Source organism: Staurois parvus, unplaced genomic scaffold (genome assembly GCF_062004578.1).
Source record: "Staurois parvus isolate SC_StPar_1 unplaced genomic scaffold, SC_StPar_1.0 ptg000227l, whole genome shotgun sequence".
Lineage (NCBI taxonomy): Eukaryota > Metazoa > Chordata > Amphibia > Anura > Ranidae > Staurois > Staurois parvus.
In genome coordinates, this window is record NW_028318023.1 from 321,344 (window position 1) to 347,038 (window position 25,695).

General features: G+C 42.3%; 1 protein-coding gene across 2 annotated transcripts in view; it reads left to right on the plus strand.

Moving 5' to 3' along the window:
- The window catches only part of RASSF6 (Ras association domain family member 6), a 54,767-nt gene extending 30,713 nt beyond the window's left edge, over nt 1-24,054 (plus strand). For both annotated transcript variants that reach the window (XM_089679555.1, XM_089679553.1), the window contains 7 exons: nt 4,545-4,642; nt 6,248-6,432; nt 9,300-9,401; nt 16,508-16,559; nt 21,484-21,602; nt 21,690-21,787; nt 22,404-24,054. In XM_089679555.1, the coding sequence (XP_089535681.1) occupies nt 4,545-4,642; nt 6,248-6,432; nt 9,300-9,401; nt 16,508-16,559; nt 21,484-21,602; nt 21,690-21,787; nt 22,404-22,479 (730 nt within the window). In that variant the 3' untranslated portion in view covers nt 22,480-24,054. The remainder of the gene's footprint in view (nt 1-4,544; nt 4,643-6,247; nt 6,433-9,299; nt 9,402-16,507; nt 16,560-21,483; nt 21,603-21,689; nt 21,788-22,403) is intronic.
- The last annotated feature ends 1,641 nt before the right edge of the window (nt 24,055-25,695 follow it).

A 25,695-nucleotide genomic window follows, 5' to 3' on the forward strand; every position in this document is an offset into this window, starting at 1 on the left:
ACAGGATGAAGGACTCAGGAGTGTGTATTTTACAGGGTTCGGGGATCAGGTGTGTATGTCATAAGGTAGAACAGTGTGTATCGCATAGAGCACAATGCTCAGGAATGTGTATCACACAGGGCACTGGGCTTAGGATTGTGTAGGGTGCAGGGCTCAGGAGTGTGAATCGCACAGGGCACGAAGCTCAAGAATGTGTATCACACGGAGTGCAGGGCTTTGGAGGGTGCAGAGCTTGGGAGAGTATATCACACAAGGTGCAAAGGTTGGGGGTGTGTATCGCACAGGGTGCAGAGATCGGGGGGGTGTATCGCACAGGGTGCAGAGTTTGGGAGTGTGTATCGCACAGTGTGCAGGGCCTGGGAGTATGTATCACACAGGGCGCAGAGCTTAGAAGTGTGTATTGCACGGGGTGCAGACTTGGGAGTGTGTGTGCAATGCATAGGGTGCAGAAATGTGTATCTCACAGGGAGCAGGGTTTGGGAGTATGTAACACACAGGCCAGTCTACTGCAAAGAGTTACTGCCCATGGGAATCGTGCAGTACAGGACCAGTGCTAGGAAGTGCCAATACTGCTGAAAAATGGCCTATATAAACATACACACCCACACAACAGCACAGTTAGCAATAGCAACATCAGATACCAGTAACACAGCAGAACCCAGTCCCTCCAGCAAAGAACACATTTATCATCTAAACAGTGTAATTAATCAATGGAGTTTTGCCTACTGTTTTGCATTCACATCAGTTTTATCTACAGAAGATTAGAGCCACAGGCTTCAGTCCCCCAATGGAAAAAAACATCCCATTTATGATGACAGATTTGTCCTCCTTGGGCCTATATTCAACATGTCATTGACTTCTTCAAATCCCAACTTTGAATTCCACTTGAGCTCATAAACACTTTCAATACAACAGGAGTTTTTCATAGAGATGACTGTCCTAACCTCTGTAAAGCAATTTGCCACTCCAACATAGCTGTATTGATGGAATTCAAGGTCCCACCCGTGTCAATTAAGTCAACAGAGCAGTGAGTGGGATGAGGGGGGATTCAGAGGGCAGAAGTGGACGTTTTCAGCTTGGGTATACCTACTCCTGGCTTAGTTCACTCCCTGGTTCTTCTCTGCTATTGACCCTACTAAGCTTAATTGCCTCTGGCTACAGGTGAGCTGTGGAGGTATGCAGCTCCAAAGCTTTCCAGCTATCTAGACAAGAGCATGCATAGACCAATCAAAAGTAGATTTTTTTCACCGCCTGCACACCACGACCAATAGAAATAGGTTTTAAGGCAGTATCAGCAGTAGCAATGTCTGTTCTTTTCCAGCAGAATGTCAGAGATAGCTGAGTGCTGTGCATAGTATGTGATACTATGTAGGTGCTGGTACCAGCACGTTCCGGCACAAAAAATCTTTTTATTGACTGACTGGTGCTTGGCATTTTGTGATCTGCTTACAAATCCAATCTAATTCTGTTTGCACCAATTTTATTAAATCTCCCCCAAAGGTTCCAGAAAACAATCATGCCAGTTACAGCAGACTGGCAGGTGTTTTTTACTATATGGGAGGGAGGGTGGGATCTTGTCATACAGGAGTTAGAAGTCCAAAGAGGAACTTGCTCCCATCCACAGGTAATTGTATATCTCTCCACCTAGCCCACCCACCTTAGAACCTAAAGGCGCTAACATAAAGCTATGCTTCAAACCAGGAGCACCTTTCCAAGGCGCAAGTGTTCCTTCAAGTAAATGGGCTCTGAGGTCCAAAACCCCAGTTTCCAGATCAGTATTGCGTCCTTTAATGCCCTGTAGTGACACAAGAGTTTGCACGGAGGAACCATTGATTGCAGCAGGGGAAAAACAATCTGTGTCCTATATCAGTAACACAACAGGAAGTAGGGAAATCAGAAATAAACACTTAACAGAGGTTCTAGCATTTCTCCATTCTAATGAAAAGGCCTTTTGCTGATGTTGGAGTTCCCAAGGGAGAAATTCTTTTTCACTTCTTGTTTGAGTGACAAAAAAAGGTGGAGAAGGGAAATGTTCCCAACACAAACACAGACAACCATAAACACTTGATAGAGGGTTCAAACTCTTCTCCATTCCAAAAGAAAGCCTTTTATTGCTGTATTTTCCCAAGAGAGAGAGTCCTTTCACTTTCTGTCTGGGTGACACAGCAGGAGGAGAAGGAAAATCTTCCTAACATGAACACAGACAGCAATATAAACCCAACAGAGATTTTAATTTTTCTCAGTGCTATTCAAATCTAATAAAAGTCAGGAGTACTGCTTCATCCTTAGAATTTATATTTTCATAACAAATTATTTTGCAGGTATCAGGATTAAGGATATGGACTAGATAGTGCCTTTTCATAATAAAAGAATAAAACTGCACCTAACAAAGTGAGCAAACACTTCTGTCAATATAATAAAGCCAATGTTGTATGGACAATCCTTGATACTGGTACTGCCCAGGTAGCGTGGTACACCGGAGACTGGCTTCCCTATACTTACACCAGTGCTTGTTCACTGCCATTGTGTGAAATTATAAGCTTTTATCAATATATTAAAAGGGCTATATTATTCACTACCCAGTGCGCGCGTGCTTTCCTTTTGTTTCTGACTTTTGTTAATTTGCACAGGGATAAAATAGATAAAGGAAAATCGTATGATATGTTAAGTTATACAGTTGCAAGAAAAAGTATGTGAACCGCTTGGGATTACGTGGAGTTTTGCATGAATTGGGCATAAAATGTGCTCTGAACGTCATCTAAGTCACAATAGAAGAACACAGTCTGCTGAACATAATACTACACAAACATTAGATGTTGCCATGGTTTAATTGCACATAACATGTAAACATTCACAGTGCAGGGAGGAAAAAGTATGTGAACCTTTGGACTTAATAACTGGTTGACCCTCCTTTGGCAGCAATAACCTCAACCAAACGTTTCCTGTAGTTGCAGATCAGACCTGCACAACGATCTGGAGTAATTTTGGACCACTCCTCTTCACAAAACTGTTTCAGTGTAGCAATATTCTTGGGATGTCTGGTGTGAATCGCTCCTTAAGGTCATGCCACAGCATTTCAATCGGGTTGAGGTCAGGACTCTGACTGGGCCACTCCAGAAGGCGTATTCTGTGCTGTTGCAGCCATTGTTTTGTTGAATTACTTGCATGCTTTGGGTCATTGTCCTGTTGCATCAGCCATCCTCTGGGGAGCTTCAGTTGGCGGACAGATGGTCGTACGTTTTCCGGCAAAATGTCTTGATAAACTCTGGAATTCATTTTCCCATCAATGACAACAATCCGTCCAGGCCCTGAGGCAGCAAAGCAGCCCCAAACTATGATGCTCCCTCCGCCATGTTTTACAGTGGGGATGAGGTTTTGATGTTGGTGTGCTGTGCCTTTTTTTCTCCACACATAGTGTTGTGTGTTCTTCCCAAACAACTCAATCTTGGTTTCATCTGTCCACAGTATATTTTGCCAGTAGTGCTGTGGAATATCCAGGTACTCTTTTGCAAACTTCAAACGTGCTGCAATATTCTTTTTGGACAGCAATGGCTTCCTCCGTGGTGTCCTCCCATGTACTCCATTCTTGTTTAATGTTTTCCTTATTGCAGATGTGTCAACAAAAATGTTAGCATGTGCCAGAGATTTCTGTAGGTCTTTAGCTGACACTCTGGGATTCTTCTTTAACTCATGCAGCATTCTGCGCTGTGCTCTTGCAGTCATTTTTACAGGACGACAACGCCTAGGGAGAGTAGCAACAGTGCTAAACGTTCTCCATTTGTAGACAGTCTGTCTTACCGTGGACACATGAACATCAAAGCTTTTGGAGATACTTTTGTAACCCTTTCCAGCTTCATGCAAGTCAACACTTCTTGATCGTAGGTCTTCTGAGAGCTCTTTTCTGCGAGGCATGGTTCACATCAGACAGTGCTTCTTGAAACCAGTAAACCCAAAACAGGTGTGTGTTTTTTAAGGGCAGGACAGCTGTCGGCAACACATCCAATATCATCACACTGATTGGAGTCAAGGTTGGCTCACTCCTGGCTCCAATTAGCTCTGGGAGAAGTCATTAAGCTAGGGCCTCACATACTTTTTCCTCCCTGCACTGTGAATGTTTACATGTTATATGCAATTAAACCATGGCAACATCTAATGTTTGTGTAGTATTATGTTCAGCAGACTGTGTTCTTCTATTGTTGTGACTTAGATGACGTTCAGAGCACATTTTATGCCCAATTCATTCAAAACTCTACGTAATCCCAAGGGGTTCACATACTTTTTCTTGCAACTGTAAGACATAAGACTACAGATGCAAATAAATTGCAATGTCAACTTGCTGGTATGGTTGTAATTCATCTATTCTGCAATGTAAATTTTAAATGTATTAATAAAAGGCTATCATTACAATGAAAAATTTGAATTTGTATCCCATGCTCAGCTACTGGTCTTTCATTAAAATAATAAGCTTTAACCATAATGGTCTAATATTAAATACACATCTTCTTGTTATGATATAATTAGAGCAATTTATTTTTTTATTCCAGTGGAATGATGCGTTGGGGTGAATTTGATGACCTTTATCACATTGCTGAAATAGAAGAAGCTGGAAAGACTTCTGATAGTGAATCAGACTCGCAGAATGGTAAATATTATGAATCAAAAACAAAAAAAAAAAGCCAGCACTTCCTAAACGGTAAGAGTAGTAACCATTCAATAAACCAATTCACAAATAAATATAGCCTCAGTAGTGCTTACCCCTGAAGGAGCTGTTGTTTTCTCGGGTCCCCTGTTCCCAGTGCCTGCGACTCTTCAAAGAGCACTACACTCTCCGACACATCAGGGGTTAGGGTGGATATGTATTGCAACAATACACTATAATACACAATGATACTACAGCCAAAAAAAAATGGAAAATGGCAATAAATTCTACAACAAATAGCAACAATTGCAAAACAGATATGTGAATGACCTCTAATCCCTATACTAGAGAAGGTCCTGTCTAAGAGCATTAGGACAATGGTCTGGGAAGTTTTTGGCAAAATCTCCCTACTGGCCAGTGCGATGAGTCCCAGATTTGGCCATAGGGCACTCAAAATTAAGTTCCTCTGAACCTGCGCATTCGTGCTGGCATGATGTCCTGAACAATCAATACTGTTCCTTTAAACAGGGTGTAGTAGGGTTTGGCCAGTGTCTTCTCACCAACCTTTAAGATGACGACTTGTCTTCTACCATTCTCTGTCTGGCGTTCAGTGGAGTCAACTGTAGTGGCATCCTCCCTGACGATCAGGCAGCATCACCAGGCTCAAGAGTGGCATTCCCACAAACTGGGGATGTCCATTACTTAGCCTCTCCGAGTCCCTGATACCATGGTCTCCCACAGGGTTCCCCTTACAACTGCCCCTAGCCCAGGAACAGTCCTTCCTTTTCCTCTCTCCAAAGCCCTGGTCAAGTTGGGATCTATATTTCCAGGTCCAATGTGTAGTACAAGCTCAGTCTACCTGGGCACTACAATCCCCACAAGTCATAGTTCCTTCCAACAGACTGTCTGTTCCAGAATCTACAGCAACTCAGTTTCCTCTTCTCTGTGATCCCAGATTGTGAGCAGAATTTAGGGTGGCTTCAAACTACCCAAGTGTGGTTCCAATTTATTATGGGCTATGCTTTTCCATAGACTTCAATGATGTCCTGCGGTCTTGGTGCAGTTTCAGAAAGCACACCAAAGATGCAGAATGTAAGCATTTTGGTGCACTTTCTGAAGACCACATAGAAGTCTATGGGAAAGCACAGCTTTCAGCTCCAGGCGTAGCTAGTGACGTCACCTGGCTATGCCCCACGTGTTGTGTTACTTGCTCACGTGACTTCCTCAGGGTAAAACCAAGTAGAATGCTTCACAGTCTTACAGAGAAACTTTTTCTCAGAACACAACTGAGTCTGTGATATGTCTCAGTAAACAGTGCCAAGCTGTGCACGGTACTGCTTCTTCCTTCATTGTTCAGTCACCGGCTGTCCAGGACAAACTGGGCTTAGAGGAAGTGGGTTGAATGATGCTGGCCATAAAACTTGGGAAATCTACTAGCAGAAAAAAGTTGGTTTTGTTATTTTAACTTTTAATGGGCTATTCATTTTTATCTTATTTTTGGCTAGAGTTCTTCTTTAAAAATTTCACATCTCTTTACACATATCTTAGTTCTTCCTACTTTCACATTTTAATTTAACTTCTTGTGAATTCTTCCTGTAACCCCTTCAGACTGTGACTATAACAGTAGCACCCTGAAGCCCCACCTTAATGACCATGACCCTGAATCACCGTCTTTATACCGCACTATGAGTGATGCTGCGCTAGTTAAGAAAAGGATTCGTCCAGACACTCCAGACAGAAGTTATCTACAGAAGCACCGGTTTTCCATCAATGGACACTTCTACAACTATAAAGTAAGAGGCTGGAGACCTGATGCTGTTCACACCAGATGCAGTCCAGTGTTTTTTCTCTGCACCAAAAATGTATGCACAGTATTTCCCATGTATTCCAATGGCCCTAGTTCACACCTGGCAGTCAGTTTCCAGTGCAGAAATAAATGAAGTACATGCTGCATTTTTTCTGCACAGAGCTTTACTAGAACACAGTACAATGCATCAAAAACGCACCAAAACTGTGTGTGGTGAGAACTGTTTAATTGTTTAGCTGTAGTAGGAACGTTTCTTTATCAGGTATGTTATGGATATTATAATTACAGTACAAAATGACAGATCACAGAACCAGTTATGCATTTGGTAATAAATACCTGAAATCTGCAGTTGTAATACAGGCGTACCTCGGTTTACGAACGCCTCGGTTAACGTAATTTTCGGTTTACGAATGAAAATCCATTGAAAATAATGGCTCGGTTTACAAATTTTTTTTGCAATACAAATGGATTAATTGGTTTTCAATGCATTTACGATTTTTTTTTTAATCATGTTCCTGTACAGTACTATGCCTTTAAAGTGCACTTTATAAAGAGTTTTGAACAGATAAAACGTTTTTGACTTTTTTCTGACCTCCGGAATGGATTAATTGGTTTTCAATGTATTTATGAATTAATTTTTAATCATGTCCCTGTACAGTATTTATGCTTTTAAAGTGCACTTTATAAAGTTTTGAACAGATAAAATACTTTTTTTTTTACTTTTTTCTGACCTCCGGAACGGATTAATTGGTTTTCAATGTACTTACAAATTAATTTTTAATCATGTCTCTGTACATTATTTATGCCTTTAAAGTGCACTTTATAAAGAGTTTTGAATTTTAATTGGTTTTCAGTGTATTTACAAATACATTTTTAATCATGTCCCTGTACAGTATTTATGCCTTTTAAGTGCACTTCATAAAGATTTTTGAACAGATAAAAGACTTTTTTTTTTAACTTAAAGTCATTGTGTCTATAAATGGTGGTATATTTGCTGGAATGTTTATTTACTTTATACTAGTAATGGCAGCGGTCAGCATTCTGACACTGGGTGGGAACTGACTAACTGCCACTGACATCCCCAGTGACATTAATACAGTGATCAGTGCTAATAAAAAGCACTGACATTGTACTAATGACACTGGGTAGGAAGGAGTTAACATCTGGGGCAATCAAAGGGTTAACTGTGTGCTGTGTGCGGTTTACATTGTGTGCTGTTTTACTAAGGAGGCATGCTGTTTTGTAGTTCTCTGCTGTGCAGAGAGATACAAAGCAGCATGTCCATGCTGACAGCAGAGAGACCTGTGTTGTTTACACACAGGTCTCTCCCCTGTCAGTTTTGCTGATGATCACCGAGTGCCGGCCGGGAGTCGGTGATTGACATCCCCAGCCGCCAATAGCGGCCTCCTACCCGGAAAAGCAAATCACGTATATATATGTGATTTTCCGCAGCCGTTCCGCCCTGTAGCAGTACTTCTGCTATAGGGCGGATGGCAAATGTTTTTAGCATGGTGATGATTACAGCAGTGGCTTGAGTTGTCAAGTTCAACAAAGTCGTACTTCTGTGACATCTAGGAAGTGCACATGCTGACTTTGTCTTCCTCAAAGTTCTAAGATTGCTTTGCTACTCCATGAAATAAAAATATAAGCACCTTGTAACCCAAAGCTGTCGGATATTTAAGTAGCAGAACAAAATACTACAGTCCTGAAGATATACAGGTATCTTATTTTAGAGAGACTTACATACAGTTGCATGGACGGGATTGTGAAAGACTTGGGCACCAAGGGAGGGGGAATAGAATGGTGCTGAATGGTGGGTGTGGACAAACTGTTGGGTAGACTTGAGCCTACCTAGTGTATACACAGCACACATATGTCACATGTCTTTAAACCGACTACATAGGCTTTTTATTGCTGTGCCACAAGCAAAAGTCCATCAGACACAAATAAAGATCAGCACATTCCATTAAAAAAACCCTCTCCCATTACATATAGATTTCCGCTTACAGAATACAGACAGAGAATTAATAATTTCCCTGAACCTATGAAACAGCCAATCAATATATAAGAGGAAACTGAGCGGTGCTGCATGTTTGCCTTTGTTTACATTTGTGATTGGTCACAGTGATCATGTCATACAAAGCTAATTTCATTGTCTCTGTACTATCGTGATCCCCTGTGTTTAATGGACACACCAATCACAGGGTGTGCTCTGTGCAAAGCAAAGGAGAGGCTGTTTTAAAATGGCCTCCCATGCTCAGGAAGTAGCTGCCATCCTATGTGTGTTTATAAAAGTTGTATGGTATTTTAAAATGTAATTTTAAAGTGGTTGTAAAGCTCAACCATGAATTATGAACTAAGCATATCCTTCTATAGTTTGTACTTGCCTCAATCCAGGGCACTAAGTGTCATTTCTGTCTGCTGCCCCATTACTCTGCTATCTGATTAAACACTTCTGACATGTTTTCCTGACACCAAGAGATAAAAGGTGACAGGGAGGGACCTCCAGCACTCCAGCCTGTGATTGACAGCCTCAGCTCTGTTCCTGTGTGCTGTGTGAAGGGGGTGTGTCCCTTACCTCCAATCAGCTCTCAGATCTGCTCACTACATGCAACTACAGCTGCCCACCCCCCCCCCCCCTTTGAGAAAACTCAGACAAGTTGTAAAATGTCTGCATTTTGAAAGATTTAGAGAAGATATGCTACAGATAAACAGGTACAACTTATGTAGGAGGATTTTGTGTATCGCCTGATGCCAGTAACATCACTGGGTATATGTGAGGGTTTACAACCATGTATGAGTCCATGCTATTAGAAATGAACTGTGTACTAACTGGTATTTTTTCATTCGTAGACATCTATATTCACTCCAGCTTTTGGCTCTGAGACAAAGGTTATGATTAACAGCACTATGAAAACAAAAGAAGTAATTGAGCAACTACTACACAAGTTCATGGTAGGTACCATGTATCCAGCATCCCTTCTTTATTTTGACAAAAATGGTAGTAAGAATGGACTGCTTTAGAATAACATTGGCAGTAACTAAAATAAACACTAGATAGCAGTAACATATGGAAGTAAAGCCAGTCAATTAGACCAAGAAGGTGTAAATGTAAGTTTAAATTATAACAAGGGACACTACTTACAAAAACAATGTATCCCTGTTAGTAAGATTTCCTTATAATTAAAAAGTTATCCACTAACTTCCTGTTGAATCTGCAGTATAGGAAGTGGAGGGAAATCTCCCTATTTAGACACAGATGGCAAAAAAAAAAGGTTTAGTTTTAGATATACTTTAACTATTTGTCTACTGATGTGCATCTTTAAATAGCAAAGTGATGGACACTTATTTCTGTAGCAATGTTTATAAATGCCACAGCAGAAAAAAGCATTGGGTGGCCATAGACATGGTACAAAGCCAATTCAAGCATCTCTATACCTTGGGATCGCTGTGCCTGATCATAGAGGGACCAATCACAGTGATAACTGATGTAAACAGTGTAGTGAGCCCTCCCCTTCTCTCACAATGGAAGAAGGAGAGGAAAGAGGAACTAATGAATTATTGAGTCATTTGTTAGTTCCACATCAATGTCCAGACCACAGCAGCAGTAGATTAACGCGGAGTTCTACTTGAAAAAAAAAAAATTTAAGTCAGCAGCTACAAAAACCTCATGGAGAAGTTGGACTGCCTTTGCAAGCTCTGTAGGGTCCAGGTATCACCTCATGCTACCAGTAGTGACACTGACCCTAGCCAAATGCAGAACTAGTGAAAAACAGTCAGAAAAGATGAGTAGGGAAAAAATGTCAGTGGCCTCCACCTGTAAAACCATTCCTGTTTTGGGGGTCTTCTCATTGTTGCCCATCTAGTGCACCTGTTGTTAATTTCATTAACACCAAAGCAGCTGAAACTGATTAAAAAACCCCTCTGCGACTTAAAGTGGTGTTCCACCTGTAAAAAAAATAAAAGAAAGCAGCTACAAAAACTGTAGCTGCTGACTCTTAAAATACAGACACTTACCTGTCGCTCAGTCCAGCGATGTCCTCACCACCGCTGGTTTCACCGGCCGTTTTCTCTCCCGGGCGCTGGCATCTTCAGTGTGGGCACCCGGCTGTGACAGCTTGCGGCTTCACAGCCGGGTGCCCACTGCGCATGCGTGAGAAGCGCTGCGCTTTGTGAATGGCCCCGTCGTCTTCTGGGACCTGTCATGTGTCCCAGAAGACTACGGGGAGGGAGGGGGGGAGGACAACTTCCACTTCCGTTTGCCTAGGTGATTGCAGCTGAAGTGGGAGCGGGTACCTGTCAAATTCAGGCACTAGCTCCTCAAAGGTGCCAATCCTTAATGGGGAGCGGGGGACAAAGACTTAAAGCAGAACTTCCCCTTTTGGGTGGAGCTCCGCTTTAAAGTAATTTTTTTGTATTACCCTGTCACCCCCCCTAACTCCCAGTACATCTGATCTCCATCCTGTCCCTGACCTCCATTAACCCCTTCACCTCTCTTACCCTGGGCACCTGCACATTAACCCCTCATCTCCACCCTCCCACTGTATGTGACCTGTACATTAACCCATTCACCCTCCCCCCCCCTTGTATGACCAGTATGTGCTGTATCTAATGCATCATTACCAAGCTCCATGTTTTTAACCACCACAATACCAGCATGTTTCTTTCATTTCCAAAACAATTGTAGCAAAAAAAAATGTGACCACTTTGTGATGTCTGCTTTCAAAAATGGGTCATTTTGGGGGTGTTTACACTGTCCTGGCATGTTTTGTTTTACAGAAAGTAAAGGAAATACGCTTTTATTCCAAAATGTTTTGTTTTTTTTCCCCCATATACACTGAAAGATAAAAATCAGTTATTAAACACCACCAAAGGAAGCCCTATCTGGCTCCAAAAAAATATATGAAATTTATTAGACCTCTGCGGTTCGTTTTATTTTGAATTGAAATCCAGACAAAATTTCATTAATTGGAGATTCGGATGTATCTGAATTTCTGGATTACAATAGTAACAAATGAAATAAAAGGAAACTAAACGAAACAAAATTTAAGAAATGCAATAAGCAAAATTAGTAACCTAAAATGGAAGTAAAGTCTTTTTTTTTTTTTTGTAGTAACTTGTACCTACAGGTAAGCCTTACCAGGTAAGGCTTACCTGTAGATACAGTGAATATGTTCTAAACTTGCACAGTTTAGGAGATATTAACTCCGCATGCAGCCAGTGACGTCACCGGCACATGCGATCTGAAGGGACGGCATATCTGTGCACAGAGCATGCGTGTGATTGACGTCATCACGGCTCGGCCATTCAGATGGCCGGAGCACGTGAACCCGGAAGGAAAACTGGGTGAAGATGGAAGCCCTGTCATTGGTGACAGCGTGCCACTGGAGGGCTTCGTTCTAAGCTAAGTGCTTCATAATGTGCTAATTTGCAATGCATACTAGCACATTATGCCATTGTCTTGCAGGTTTTTTTTTTAAAGGCCACGGTTTACTACCGCTTTAATGAATCGATCCAAAATGAAATTTTTTTCGTTCTGAACATATCTAAAATTTATTTGTATGCAGTGTTTCATGACAGAGTGATTGTCTGTCAAACTGTCACAATACTGGGAACCAAAAAATGGCTTGGTAATACAGTTATAATACAGGCTGGTAGTCATCTGGTTAAGAAAAGAGAATCCAGGCCAGGCACTTTAACAACCACATGTTATCCAAAATGAAGAGGAAATGCAGGACACTGTGAGAAAGGAGCAAGCTATGAAAAGATTTGACCTATGACCATGTTGCATAGATGACACCTTTTTAGATGTGGAAAAGAATGTAAGATCATGGTGATATATCTCTCCTGCTTTTACACTTCCAGTGGTGCACTAACATTATTGGCATTTATAATGGTAGGGAATACAAATCCCAATACATGCTGATATCGTGCCACCTATAAGAGAACCATAAGAAAGCATGAAATCCAATACCATATGTTATCTGCAGTGTTCATTAAATCAGTCATAAGTAGAATGAAGAAACTTTTTTTTCTTCTTGAAACTGATCTTTATTGAAGCATAGACAAATGGGAGATTACATAGCAAACACAAAGTTCAAGACAAAAAGTACATCCATAGATACAGAAATCCCTTATCAATGAGAACCGTAACAGGACAATGAGAGGTACATAGAACAGTAATGACCAATACAGAGGTTTGTATTTGAGCATAACAAGCAACACATATAGAGATACTTCCATCGATAGGTTAGAGAGAGCTATGAGTCTAAACAATAGCAGTTACTGTATAAAAGGGGATTAACAATGGTAGGGACAGCAGAGCCATGTGAGATGAGGTGATCCACAACTAGCTACAACACATGCAGATTAGGGAAAACCCATGTAAAATAAAATCATGTCACAAATGTGACACTCGATTGCATCCTGATTTTATTATATTTGGATGTGCAACCCCTGACAATGTATATAAACTTCTTATAGGGTAAAGTGTTATGTAAGAGTTAAGTATAGGGGGGTTAAGTCCTCATCCAATGTCTTACAATCAGTTTCCTAGGCATGAAAAGGGTTTCATGTAAGAAGATTTTGGTGAATTTGTCAAGGTCTGGGTTGGGAGTAGAGTCCCAATAAATATGGCTTAGGGTGTAGCATTAACGGAGAACCTATGGTATCATGCTGAAATTTCACCACTTAAGTACAAAATCTTTGGATAGTAAGACAATCCCACAACAAGTGATAAAAGGTACCTGGATTAAGATGTGTAGGACAGAGGGAACTGTGGCAACGTCTGTAGCACCCTCTTAGCCAACTAGGGGGAGTATTAGCTCTAATTGTTAGTGAGGAGGACTAAGTAGTAGTCTGGGTGTAATATGCCAGGTGGGTCACATTAAGGTCAGAACTAAGATGCTCTGCAGACCAGCTCTCTGGGATTTCCACCTGCTCTACAAATTTGGAGAAAGATCTAGAAGCAGTGAGTGGAGGTGAGGAGTGGCTGGTTTGTACTCTTAGAGCAGCGGTTCTCAACCTGGGGGTCGCGACCCCTTTGGGGGTCGAACGACGCTTCCACAGGGGTCGCCTAAGACCATCGGAAAACACATATTTCCGATGGTCTTAGGAACCGAGACACCGCTCCTTGCCGCCGCCGCCACCGCCGTCTCCAGGTGTGGGCGGGATGACATGCCGCCCCTGTCATCTGGACACACCTCGAGATCAATCCTCGCCTGTGATTGGCCGCCGGCACTGTAGCTCAGGAGAGGCACACAGGCGGCCAATCACCGGCAAGGAGGTGGAGCTTGGAGAGGAGGAGCCGAGCGGCACCGCAAAGATCAAGCGAGTGAAGAGGAGGAGAGCGGCCGGAGAAGGAAGACATCTGACAGGTAAGTGTCGGTACCATGGGAGAGGGAGGGAGCGAGCGAGCCCAGGCTGGAGCAGGGGTCTGCAAGGTAAGTATCATTGGTGTCAGTGGGAATAGTGCCCCATCATTGGTGTCACTAATACCAATGATGGGGCACTATTCCTCCCACTGACACCAACGATGGGACACTATTTCTCCCACTGACACCAATGATGAGGCACTATTCCTCCCACTGACACCAACGATGGGGCACTATTCCTCCCCCAAATGACACCAACGATGGGGCACTATTCCTCCCCCACTGACACCAAGGATGGGGCACGATTCCTCCCCCCACTGACACCAACAATGGGGCACAATTCCTCCCCCCACTGACACCAAGGATGGGGCACTATTCCTCCCCCCACTGACACCAAGGATGGGGCACTATTCCTCCCCCCACTGACACCAAGGATGGGGCACTATTCCTCCCCCCACTGACACCAAGGATGGGGCACTATTCCTCCCCCCACTGACACCTATGATGGGGCACTATTCCCCCCACTGACACCTATGATGGGGCACTATTCCCCCCACTGACACCTATGATGGGGCACTATTCCTCCCCCCACTGACACCAATGATGGGGCACTATTCCTCCTCCCACTGACACCAATGATGGGGCACTATTCCTCCCACTGACAGCAATGTTGGGGCACTATTCCTCCCACTGATACCAATGATGGGGCACTATTCCTCCCACTGATACCAATGATGGGGCACTATTCCTCCCACTGATACCAATGATGGGGCACTATTCCCCCCACTGACACCTATGATGGGGCACTATTCCTCCTTCCACTGACACCAATGATGGGGCACTATTCCTCCTCCCACTGACACCAATGATGGGGCACTATTCCTCCCACTGACAGCAATGATGGGGCACTATTCCTCCCACTGACACCAATGATGGGGCACTATTCCTCCCACTGATACCAATGATGGGGCACTATTCCTCCCACTGATACCAATGATGAGGCACTATTCCTCCCACTGACACCGATGATGGGGCACTATTCCTCCCACTGACACCGATGATGGGGCACTATTCCTCCCACTGATACCGATGATGGGGCACTATTCCTCCCACTGACACCGATGATGGGGCACTATTCCTCCCACTGACACCGATGATGGGGCACTATTCCTCCCACTGATACCGATGACGGGGCACTATTCCTCACACTGATACCGATGACGAGGCACTATTCCTCCCACTGACACCGATGACGAGGCACTATTCCTCCCACTGACACCAATGACGGGGCACTATTCCTCCCACTGATACCAATGACGGGGCACTATTCCTCCCACTGATACCAATGACGGGGCACTATTCCTCCCACTGATACCAATGACGGGGCACTATTCCTCCCACTGACACCAATGATCGGGCACTATTCCTCCCACTGATACCAATGATGGGACACTATTCCTCCCACTGATACCAATGATGGGGCACTATTCCCCCCCACTGACACCAATGATGGGGCACTATTCCTCCCACTGATACCAATGATGAGGCACTATTCCTCCCACTGATACCAATGATGGGGCACTATTCCTCCCACTGACACCAATGAAGGGGGCACTATTCCTCCCACTGACACCAATGACGGGGCACTATTCCTCCCACTGATACCAATGATGGGGCACTATTCCTCCCAATGACACCAATGACGTGGCACTATTCCTCCTACTGCAAAATTACAGTTATGAAGTAGCAACGAAAATAATTTTATGGTTGGGGGTCACCACAACATGAGGAACTGTATTAAGGGGTCGCGGCGCTAGAAAGGTTGAGAACCACTGTCTTAGAGGATCCTGGCCAATCCCCAACAGGAGGCTTGACAAGGGGCCAAGACAGCCTTTAAGAGAAACTGAGCCTTCTCATCAGCAGTGGGAAGACAGATTAGCAACTACCCAGGATTGTCTTACTTTAAAGTAGCAGACACTGGATCCCCTGCACATGGATTTCCCCCAGAACAACTGGATTGAGAAAATCTAGGGTCTGGAGATGCTGGATAGCTGTCCAAGAAGAGGATTTTGCTGTTTCAAGAAACTTGTATATAGTTCCAGGAAGTTGTCTTCTGTTTCACAGTTCACCCCTTACCCTATCCAAGTTCTAATTCCCCTAATAAAATCCAAAAACATGGTTAAGGACTGGGTATTGTCTCCTGAATGCAAATTAATGTGGAAATGCGTGTTGCCTGACTGTACAGGACTATAGGGGGACCCAAAACTCAGCGACTCCTAAGGCGATAGTGCTACACGTCTATAAAGGGTCAATCTGATCGGGGTGAGATAGGTACAATGAAGAATATGTGAGGTGGTCAGATAATTTAGGTGATACAGCCTTACATGTGTCAAGGACCTCACTCCAGTCCTCATCATCCATCTCTCCCACCTCTGCTTCCCAGCATGGTTTAAGCCCATAAGCCAGACTGGTGTCAGATGAGAGAAATAACATGCTATAAATTATGTATATCAATTTTTGAGGTTCCTTCCCCTTAATAACCCCCATCAGAAGGTTGGGAACAGGCTGTGGGTATGAGGAGGAAAACTGGGTCTGTAAAGCAAGGCGGACCTGTAGGTACCTGTGAAGAAACCTTTAAAAATCTATTAAATTGCCTATAAAATTAAATATCCCTTTTTTTTCTCACAGATTGAAAATAGCTCAAATGAATTTGCACTATATATTATTCATGCGTCAGGAGGTAAGCATGCATTAGTCTCAAAAATGGTGTTACTTGTTATAGTTATAGCAAACACTCTTGAAATGTAACTCCAATTTTTGTTATTAGTAGTCAGTCCCATTCACTGGGAATTGTTCAGTAATGTTGAAGACAGTTCTACCACTCGTCCAAATGGCTTCCTCGGTTCTAATGATTGCTGGTAAAATACCCCAGCAGGTATAGCCCCACAGGTAACTCAGCAGTCATAATCCAATCTCCATGATGTCAAGAAATGTGTCAAGGCAAATGTTGATTGTCCAAAAATGTGACAGGGATGTGAAAGTTTCTAAAAACTGCCATGTTCTAATATACATAATACAATCACCATAGTGCCATGACATCTGGAGCTGTTGCTAAATATTTAAGATGATTTTTGCCAAAGTGCTGCACTAATTATGTTAAAACACTGTTATATGGGTAACAGATGGTGTTTAAGGTCCCGAGCTTGTTTAGGGATACTTGTCCTAGTTTGATGTTGATGGCCACTTTCATGCCTGTTCAAAATGTGCACCTTAAAATGTGCACCTCACTGTCCCTTCTATTTAAAGTGTAGGAAGACTGTTAGGTCCTGACCTGCACAGTTCACCCTTCTATGTTGGAGCCTGTGTTGCTGAGTCTTTGCAGTGTACAGGTCTTTGAATTCCTACATACGTATACCTAGTTATTTTGCTTGTGTTCAATTGTGAAAGAACCCCAGAAACACTGTTTGCAGCCTTTATTCATCATTTCATCATTAAAGCAGGGGTGACAGAGAATGAAGTCCTGGGCATGCAATGTACATCCAGATACTCACACCCCCATGCTCTCCAGCTGCTCAATTGCTCAAGCAACACAAATACAGGAGCATGGAAGAATGTATAGGGGGTGGTAACATTTCGAAGGACAACTCCGTTACCAACCCCTATGCATTCCTTGCAGAGGCTGCCATGAGAAAACAGCTAGCAGCTGAGGACACTGTCTATTGGTGCTCAATTCTGACAGCTGTCAGAGCAAGATCCCTTTATGCTGGCTATGAGATCAGGAACTGACGCTACTTCACCTAAGCCTGGTTAAATGCCTGCCCTAGTGCCCTCTGCTTCCCATGCTAATCTATCAGATGATAACTGTAAGTGTACTAAATTGTTTGGTAATAAATCAGTTGCTTTTATTCTAATGTGGATCCTTTCTGTTGTTTGAGCTGCACTGGATTACCCCAGGTCCTCTTGTGAAGCTGGAGGATCCTAATACTCCATTAATCTTGATTCCCTTATTGCCTGGCTGGATCTGTCTTGGTGTCATTTGACTTTGGACTGAAGCTGGGACTTGTAGTGTGCTGTGGTGGTTTGTGCAGCTGCTCAATTGCTTTTCAGTCCTAAGCATGCATAAGCGTCATGTTTGATGGCTTTGAAGCTTACACTCGGTTGATGACGTCATCCTTCTTTCCAGAGGAAAGAGGAAGGAGTTTTGTTTCCCCCAGAGGCAGAACAGAGCAGAGTAGTGTGTGTGAGATGAAAAAGAAGGCGTAGTGTGGGCCTATACTGAGGGGTGCACGTGGAGCGGTCTATGGCCTGAGAGGAACCAAGACCATGATTTTGGGACATATTGGCACATAGCAGCCCCCCTCCATGTTGCTACCCTTGGATGGGACCAGTTCGGAACCATGTGTTTTTTTTCTTCCATAGCTGTGGACTCTACAACTTTGAGGTTAGACCAGAGATACAGTTGTGACCAAAATTATTCAACCCCCACTGAAATTGAGTGTTTTGGCCAGTTTGACATTGCTTTTGATCATTCAGTCATCTTGCTTACATTTACATTAAAGAGGCACTTGTAGGTCAGACAAATATAACATAACAGTTATAATGAAATAACCACAAATGTCTTTTCTGTGCTCACAGCATTATCAGTTTTATTCAACCCCCAAGTGACATTCAATCTTAGTACTTAGTACAGCATCCTTTTACAGTTATAACAGCTTTTAAACGTGAAGCATAGCTTGACACAAGTGTCTTGCAGCGATCTACGGGTATCTTCGCCCATTCTTCATGGGCAAAGGCCTCCAGTTCAGTCACATTCTTAGGCTTGCGCACTGCAACTGCTTTCTTTAAGTCCCACCAGAGGTTCTCAATCGGATTTAAGTCTGGTGACTGCGATGGCCACTCCAAAATGTTCCAGCCTTTCCTCTGCAACCATGCTCTAGTGGACTTGGAGGTATGCTTGGGATCATTGTCCTGTTGAAAGGTCCAACGTCTCCCAAGCCTCAGGTGTGTGACGGACTGCATCACGTTTCCATCCAATATCTCCTGGTACTGAAGAGAATTCATGGTACCTTGCACACGCTGAAGCTTCCCTGTACCTGCAGAAGCAAAACAGCCCCAAAGCATGATTGACCCTCCACCATGCTTCACAGTAGGCAAGGTGTTCTTTTCATCATAGGCCTTGTTCTTCCTCCTCCAAACATAGCGTTGATCCATGGGCCCAAACAGTTCTAATTTTGTTTCATCAGTCCACAGAACACTATCCCACAACTTTTGTGGTTTGTCCACATGGCTTTTGGCATACTGCAGTCGACTCTTCTTATTCTTTGGAGACAGCAAGGGGGTACGCCTGGGAGTTCTGGCACGGAGGCCTTCATTACGCAGTGTGCGTCTTATTGTCTGGGCTGAAACTTCTGTACCCACATCTGACAAATCTTTTCTCAGTTCCTCAGCAGTCACACGGGGACTTCTCTCCACTCTACGCTTCAGGTAGCGCACAGCAGTCGAAGTCAGCATCTTCTTTCTGCCACGACCAGGTAGCGTTTCAACAGTGCCCTTTGCCTTGAATTTGCGAATGATGCTTCCTAAGGTGTCTCTTGGTATGTTTAACATCTTTGCAATCTTCTTATAGCCATTGCCCTTCCTGTGAAGAGAAATCACCTCTTCTCTTGTCTTCCTGGACCATTCTCTTGCCTTCACCATGTTTGTAACCACACCAGTAAATGTCTAGAAGGAGCTGAGTATCACAGTCATTTTAAAGCTGCCTAATTGGTGCTTATTATGCTTGATTGCTGCTCGGTGACATCCACAGGTGTTTTCAATACCTGATGGAAAGCACCTGTATGAACCTCTGTTCTTCAGAGTGGTAGTCTTTAAGGGGTTGAATAATTGTGGCAATGAAGAAACCACATAAGAACCATTTACTACTGTATTACATAAACAATTGATGTCATTTTAGTTGCATTTGGGTAGTTACAACGTCCTTGTAGGATTTGATTCTGAATACAATTCCAAATGTACACTATAGTCCCTAAACCCCTTTACAGCATTGGGGGTTGAATAATTTTGGTCACAACTGTATGTCACACAACTGTATTATTCAGAAGGAAGGCTGCACTGAAATATATTTATATCTTGTTTTACTGAGAAAACTGCGCACAGTAAACAAGTTAAAGAAAACTACTGTCTATGTAATTAAAACAGAACTCCACTGACACGCAGACACTTTACCAGGGGGAAACTGTTAAAAACCAGTTTTTGGATAGGAGAAGTGATGATCAGCTGCAAAGGTCATGCAGAATGTAGACTTAAATATAACCCTGCAGGACAAGGTGATGCTTCAGCACATCATCCTTAAAGTAAATAGCAAGGAAGGCGCCTCTAAGTGCAGTATGCAGCAGTTTATTGAGTAGGAAAGGTTAAAAGCACTTACAAGATAGCAGTCAGATAAAAGCTCATCAGGTATAATGCCAGGGAGACACACTGAGCCGACCAGCGGTAGTCAGTGTCTGAGGAAGCAGTGTTTGCACAAGCTCCAAAACGCGTTACCGCCCCCTTGATGTCACTTCCGATGTGTGTGTTCCACGCCACTCCTGGAAGTACAGCGGCCATCTTGCCCGTGTGTTCCACCACACTCACTACCTCTGGCTGGCTCAGTGTGTCTTCCTGGCATTATACCTTATGAGCTTTTATCTGACTACTATCTTGTAAGTGCTTTTTACCTTTACTACTCAATAAACTGCTGCATACTGCACTTAGAGGCGCCTTCCTTGTGATTTACTTTACTAGAGTCTGCTTCCACTCTTGAAGAGCTGCTCTAGTGCACAGCATGCTCCCATGTCATCTGGTCTCCCTTCCCTCCACTGGATGCCCAAGATCCTTTTCTCTTGGAGGTCATACCATTCCAGAGTGCCCTACAAACATCATTATCTCAGCACATCATCCTTGCACAGCTGCTAAAAAGGGGCCTCCTGTAGGCTGAGGAACTGGTTCAACTTTCCAAATGCTAGGGTGCCACCTCACAGTCCTGGTAATAGGCCTCTGAGATCTTAGGACTACATCCTGGGATATGGTCACATACTACTCCATATCCAGAAATTCTGGGCATTTGCCATGGCTGCTACTGAGCAGTAGAATAATACAGGGAACATGAGTATAAGTGGGTGGGAAGTGAGCTAATAAAAGGACTTCTCATCACTTGGTCCTTCATGGGCAAGGTGACAGATTCTGTTTTAGTCACAGATTCCATTTTAAGAATTCTAAAATTTTAGAATTCTAGTTTGTAACAACCCATGTACATGTTACTTTATTGGACAGTTTGGTTTGGATGTAAATATGGAGAAATATATAAAGAATTCTGAAATAGAAAAAAAAAGTTCTATTTTAATTACAAAAATTAATTGAATACCATGATATCATGTAAACCCATCAAATTTTTAGAAAATAATATTTTTTGCTGGATATTGGACATTTTGATAATGCACATTGCTTTGTTTTTCTTCTACCTAGCATTAATTGTAGATTGTCATGGTGGAATATACAACACTGAAGCCTGTGTAGTTAATTAAGTCATCATACATGATCTAATATAAGGTGTAGGATTTTTATTGTGATGATAAATTGTAGGATCTATAACATAATAAACATTCTAAAATATATTTATCTTTCAGAGAAGAAAAAGCTAAAGGACACAGACTGCCCTTTGTGGGAGCGACTCTTACAAGGTCCTTCAGGAAGCATAGCAAGGATGTTCCTTATGGACAGAGAGGCAGAAGAGATTAGCAGTGATGTAAGTACTTACTGGTACATTCGTTCTTACTTACTTCTGAGCTATTTAAAGATTTCAAATACATTTTTTATTTTACTCTTTTGGCAGGTAGCACAATACATTAAATTTAGCCTTCCACTTTTAGAAAAAATATTGCAGAGGTTAAACGAGGAGGAAGAAAGGGAAATTCAGAGAACTGTAGATAAGTAAGTATCAGTAGTTTATGTGACACAAGTTCATGTTTTATATTTAAAGTGCATCTGTGCCTGGATTATAGTTCTTAAAGTATTTTATACCGTATATACTCAGACAGCGAGAGGCTGAAAATAACCTGGGCATAAAATTCCAGTTCCCATGCCGTGGAGCCACAGATGCTGCATAAATTCCTTGCAATGCAAGGAAATGCCTGTACGCTTCTGTTTTTGGCGTTTACTGGTTCATACACATACTGTACATCGTATTTCCTGAATGCAGAAGTTTGGAAAATACCTTGTACATGCATGCATGTGTAAATGTTGGGGTACAGAAGCATTGGTGTTAACATGACATCCAGAATTTTAAACCCAACATATATTAAGTCTTTAAGGCATTAGTCCTTAAAATTTCTTTACTGTTTGTTACGAATGTGTACATATTTGAATGTCTAAAGCCGGGCCACGGTTCTACTACAGACTTGGGGCATATGGAGTTTGTTAGGTCTGAGCAGCGTATAATGTACATTTTATTTAAAAATAATATCTCGTGTTGCAGTAGTGTAGGCCATATTGACTGTACCATTCATTTAAATAAAACAAATTTTACCATCTTTCTCTTAATTTTTAGGTACGTCAATGAAAAGTCTATAGTGCTTCAATACCTGAATATGAGAACAGTTAAAAAAACTGAGACTACTGTTTAGCTGTCTACATTTGATAAAGAGAAGGCAAAGTAAACATCTCAATAGCATAGAACTGCTAAGATTCTACAAAAAGAATCACTACAAGATGAAGAGTCACAGAAGATAGAGTTGAAGAGACCTTGAATATTATTTTAAAAACAACATGTGTACCTCAGGCTGCTGAACATTCAAGCAGTGTGATTTATTTAGTAATGTATTCATTTTTAAAGTCTATGTAATAGGATAAGATATGCCTTATTTAAAGAAAAGAGATGCGTACAGGGCCCAGTTTGCCTTGGATAAGGTCAGCCGCCAGCACCATAACAACCAGTGATGCCCTAGGGTAGGCCGTACAGCATCATTCATTTCTATGGCGTTAGCGACCAGCTGGCCCGCACTATTGCAACACATGATGCTGATTTAGGGCAGGCGGCAAGCAAGGCCACCCTGGCATCCTTCTCAACGTCCCGATCACTGCAGGATCCAAGATGTAGGGCTGACAAGACGAGGACTCTGATGTTAAGGGAGGCTCCGATGTGATAAGGAAACCTCTGATGTGAAGTTAATTTCATCAAGGCAGTTGTGTGCATTGTCCCAGGCTCAGGTTTCTCACCGATAAGTGACATTTATGATTCTTACATCTTAGACTGGGGGTGCCTCCTGATTATGCATGCTTCCAAAATATGCCCCAAGTATAAAAAGTTTTAGAAAAGATGGCCTACATTATTATTTGATTCATTTTGGATTTTAATGTTGTTCTTTAGAATTCAGTAAACCATTTGCTATTACTGTATATCAGAGGGCAGCTTAAAAACTACCATTTTTTATACATATGTCATTTGTTATAGAAATTTTAAATATTATACACTCCAAATGGACAACCTTGTCATCGTCTTAACCCTTTTGACGACACCAGTTTTCCATGTGCTGCAATAAATCCAACAATATTAATTATGCCCACCGTAAATGACATTGGCAGAAAAAGAGTTAACCCTTCGCTGTATAAAGTATTTTTAAAGACTGTAAGCTAATGTATTTATTGATTATAACAAATAACAAAAAAAAGTGCTTGTTTGTTGAGCAGTTTAAATACAGACTGGGGAAAAAAAACACTTAATTCAACAAATCACACAACTTTTATTAATAAGTTTATTGGATTTCATATATACCAAGAAACTGGCAGTTAAAACACAACATTGACTAACTGTTTTAGAATGTAGACAGTGAGTATTTTGTCCATTCCATATGAACATGGGTGTACAAAAGCAAAACTGTATGTGTGTGTGTGTATATGTATATATATATATATCTATCAGCGGTGGACTGACAACTCATGGGGCCCCCTGGGCAATAGGGGATCATGGGGCCACTGTGTCCTTGCCCAAACTCAAAAAAGCCTATGAAAAAGGTACCAGGGGCATCTCATGGGGCCCCCTACTGACCCCGGATCCTCGGACAGTGCCCGATTTTCCCAATGGTCAGTCCGCCCCTGATATATATATATATATATATATATATGTATGTGTGTGGGTGTGTGTGTTTCTGTGTTCCTTAACTGGCTATATTTTTAGAAATAAAATATATATTTTGTGATTATTGATGTGTGTTTTGTGGGATTTCTTTTCCGGCTAGTAGTCTAAGCCAGTGTTTCTCAACCTTTTTTCAGTCAAAGCACCCTTTAAAATTATGGACAATACCGGAGAACCCTTTAAAATTATGGACAGTTTTGAGGCACCCCCTGGCTTGTATACACGTTTTGGGAAATTTTTAGACATTTTGCCAAGGCACCCCTGAAGAAACCTAAGGGCACCCTAGTTGAGAAAGGCTGGTCTAAGCAATGTGGTATGATTAGTCGTATAGGCTGTGATTTCTGGAACTTGTGGTTCTACAGGAGAAATATTAGTTACAAACACAGTGTGCCATGCTGGGAATTGCCTTTATGGTACACTGGATGACTTAACATGCACTCCAAGTGTGCAAACCAGAGCTGATGACATTGTAGCATACTATACCTTCCATGGATACACACTTTACACATAGAGCTCACTCTATCCTATTATTGACATTCATACTAGGAGTTAAAATGCTACCTACCTACCAGGGGATATGTCTTAACACCCCTGCCCCTCAAGGCTTTATCTCTTTTGACAACCACCAAGTGGCAGGTGATGATGAGAAGAAGAGGGAGAGGGGAGCTCTCCTGCTGACTTGCTCTCCCCACCCTCTGTGTACATACAGTTCAGAACTCCTCAAACTGGCACTTGCCCAGTAATGAAGGTACCTTCTTCTGCCCCCCTTTGGTCATGTGATAAATCACATGATAAGGGGAGACAGGAAGAAGGGCAGTCTGCCTACACTCTCCAGCAGGCACCTGTGCTGACAAGGAGCTATTTTCTCAGCAGACATCTGTACCACCCTGGTCACAGGTATACTAGCTGGTAATATAGTGTTTGTGTTGGGATAGGTTTGCAGAAGGTTCTCACATGGTGCCTCTGCCTCTTAGCTGTGGTTTCCTTCAACACTCTTTACATTACTCCTATAATGGCATGCCTATTGCTCATAACTGTCATGGAACGTCTGCTGTTCCAGCTGAAGAGGATACTTGAGTTAATTGTTATGAACATCTGCAGAAACATGTGTGACATGTAGTCTATTGCAATAACTGCCTTACATTAAAGTGATTCTAAAGGCTGCTCTTTTTTTTTTTTAACCACTTGCCCTCCAGAGGATTTACCCCCTTTCCTGACCAGGTCATTTTTCGCGATACAGTGCTGCGTTGCTTTAACGGTATAATAATAATAACTGATAATTGCATGTCATGCAATGCTGCACAAAAAAGAAATCTTTGGCTTTTTTCCCCCACAAATAGGGCTTTCATTTGGTGGCATTTGATCGCCTCTGCACTTTTTATTTTTTGCACTATAAAAAAAACAAAAAACAACCTGCCAATTTTGAGAAAAACAAACAATATTTTTTTACTTTTTGCTATTAAACATGTCCAGTAAAAAATCAAATTTCGTCAAAAATTTAGGCCAAAATGTATCCTGCTACATGTCTTTGCTAAAAAAAATCCCAATATGTGTAAATTAATTGGTTTATGTGAAAGTTATAGCGTCTACAAATGGCGGTATAGACACTGGAATTTTTTTTTATACTAGTAATGGCGGCGATCAGTGACTTATAGCAGGACTGCAGCGGGCATTCTGACACTCGGGGGGGGGGGGGGAACTGACTAAC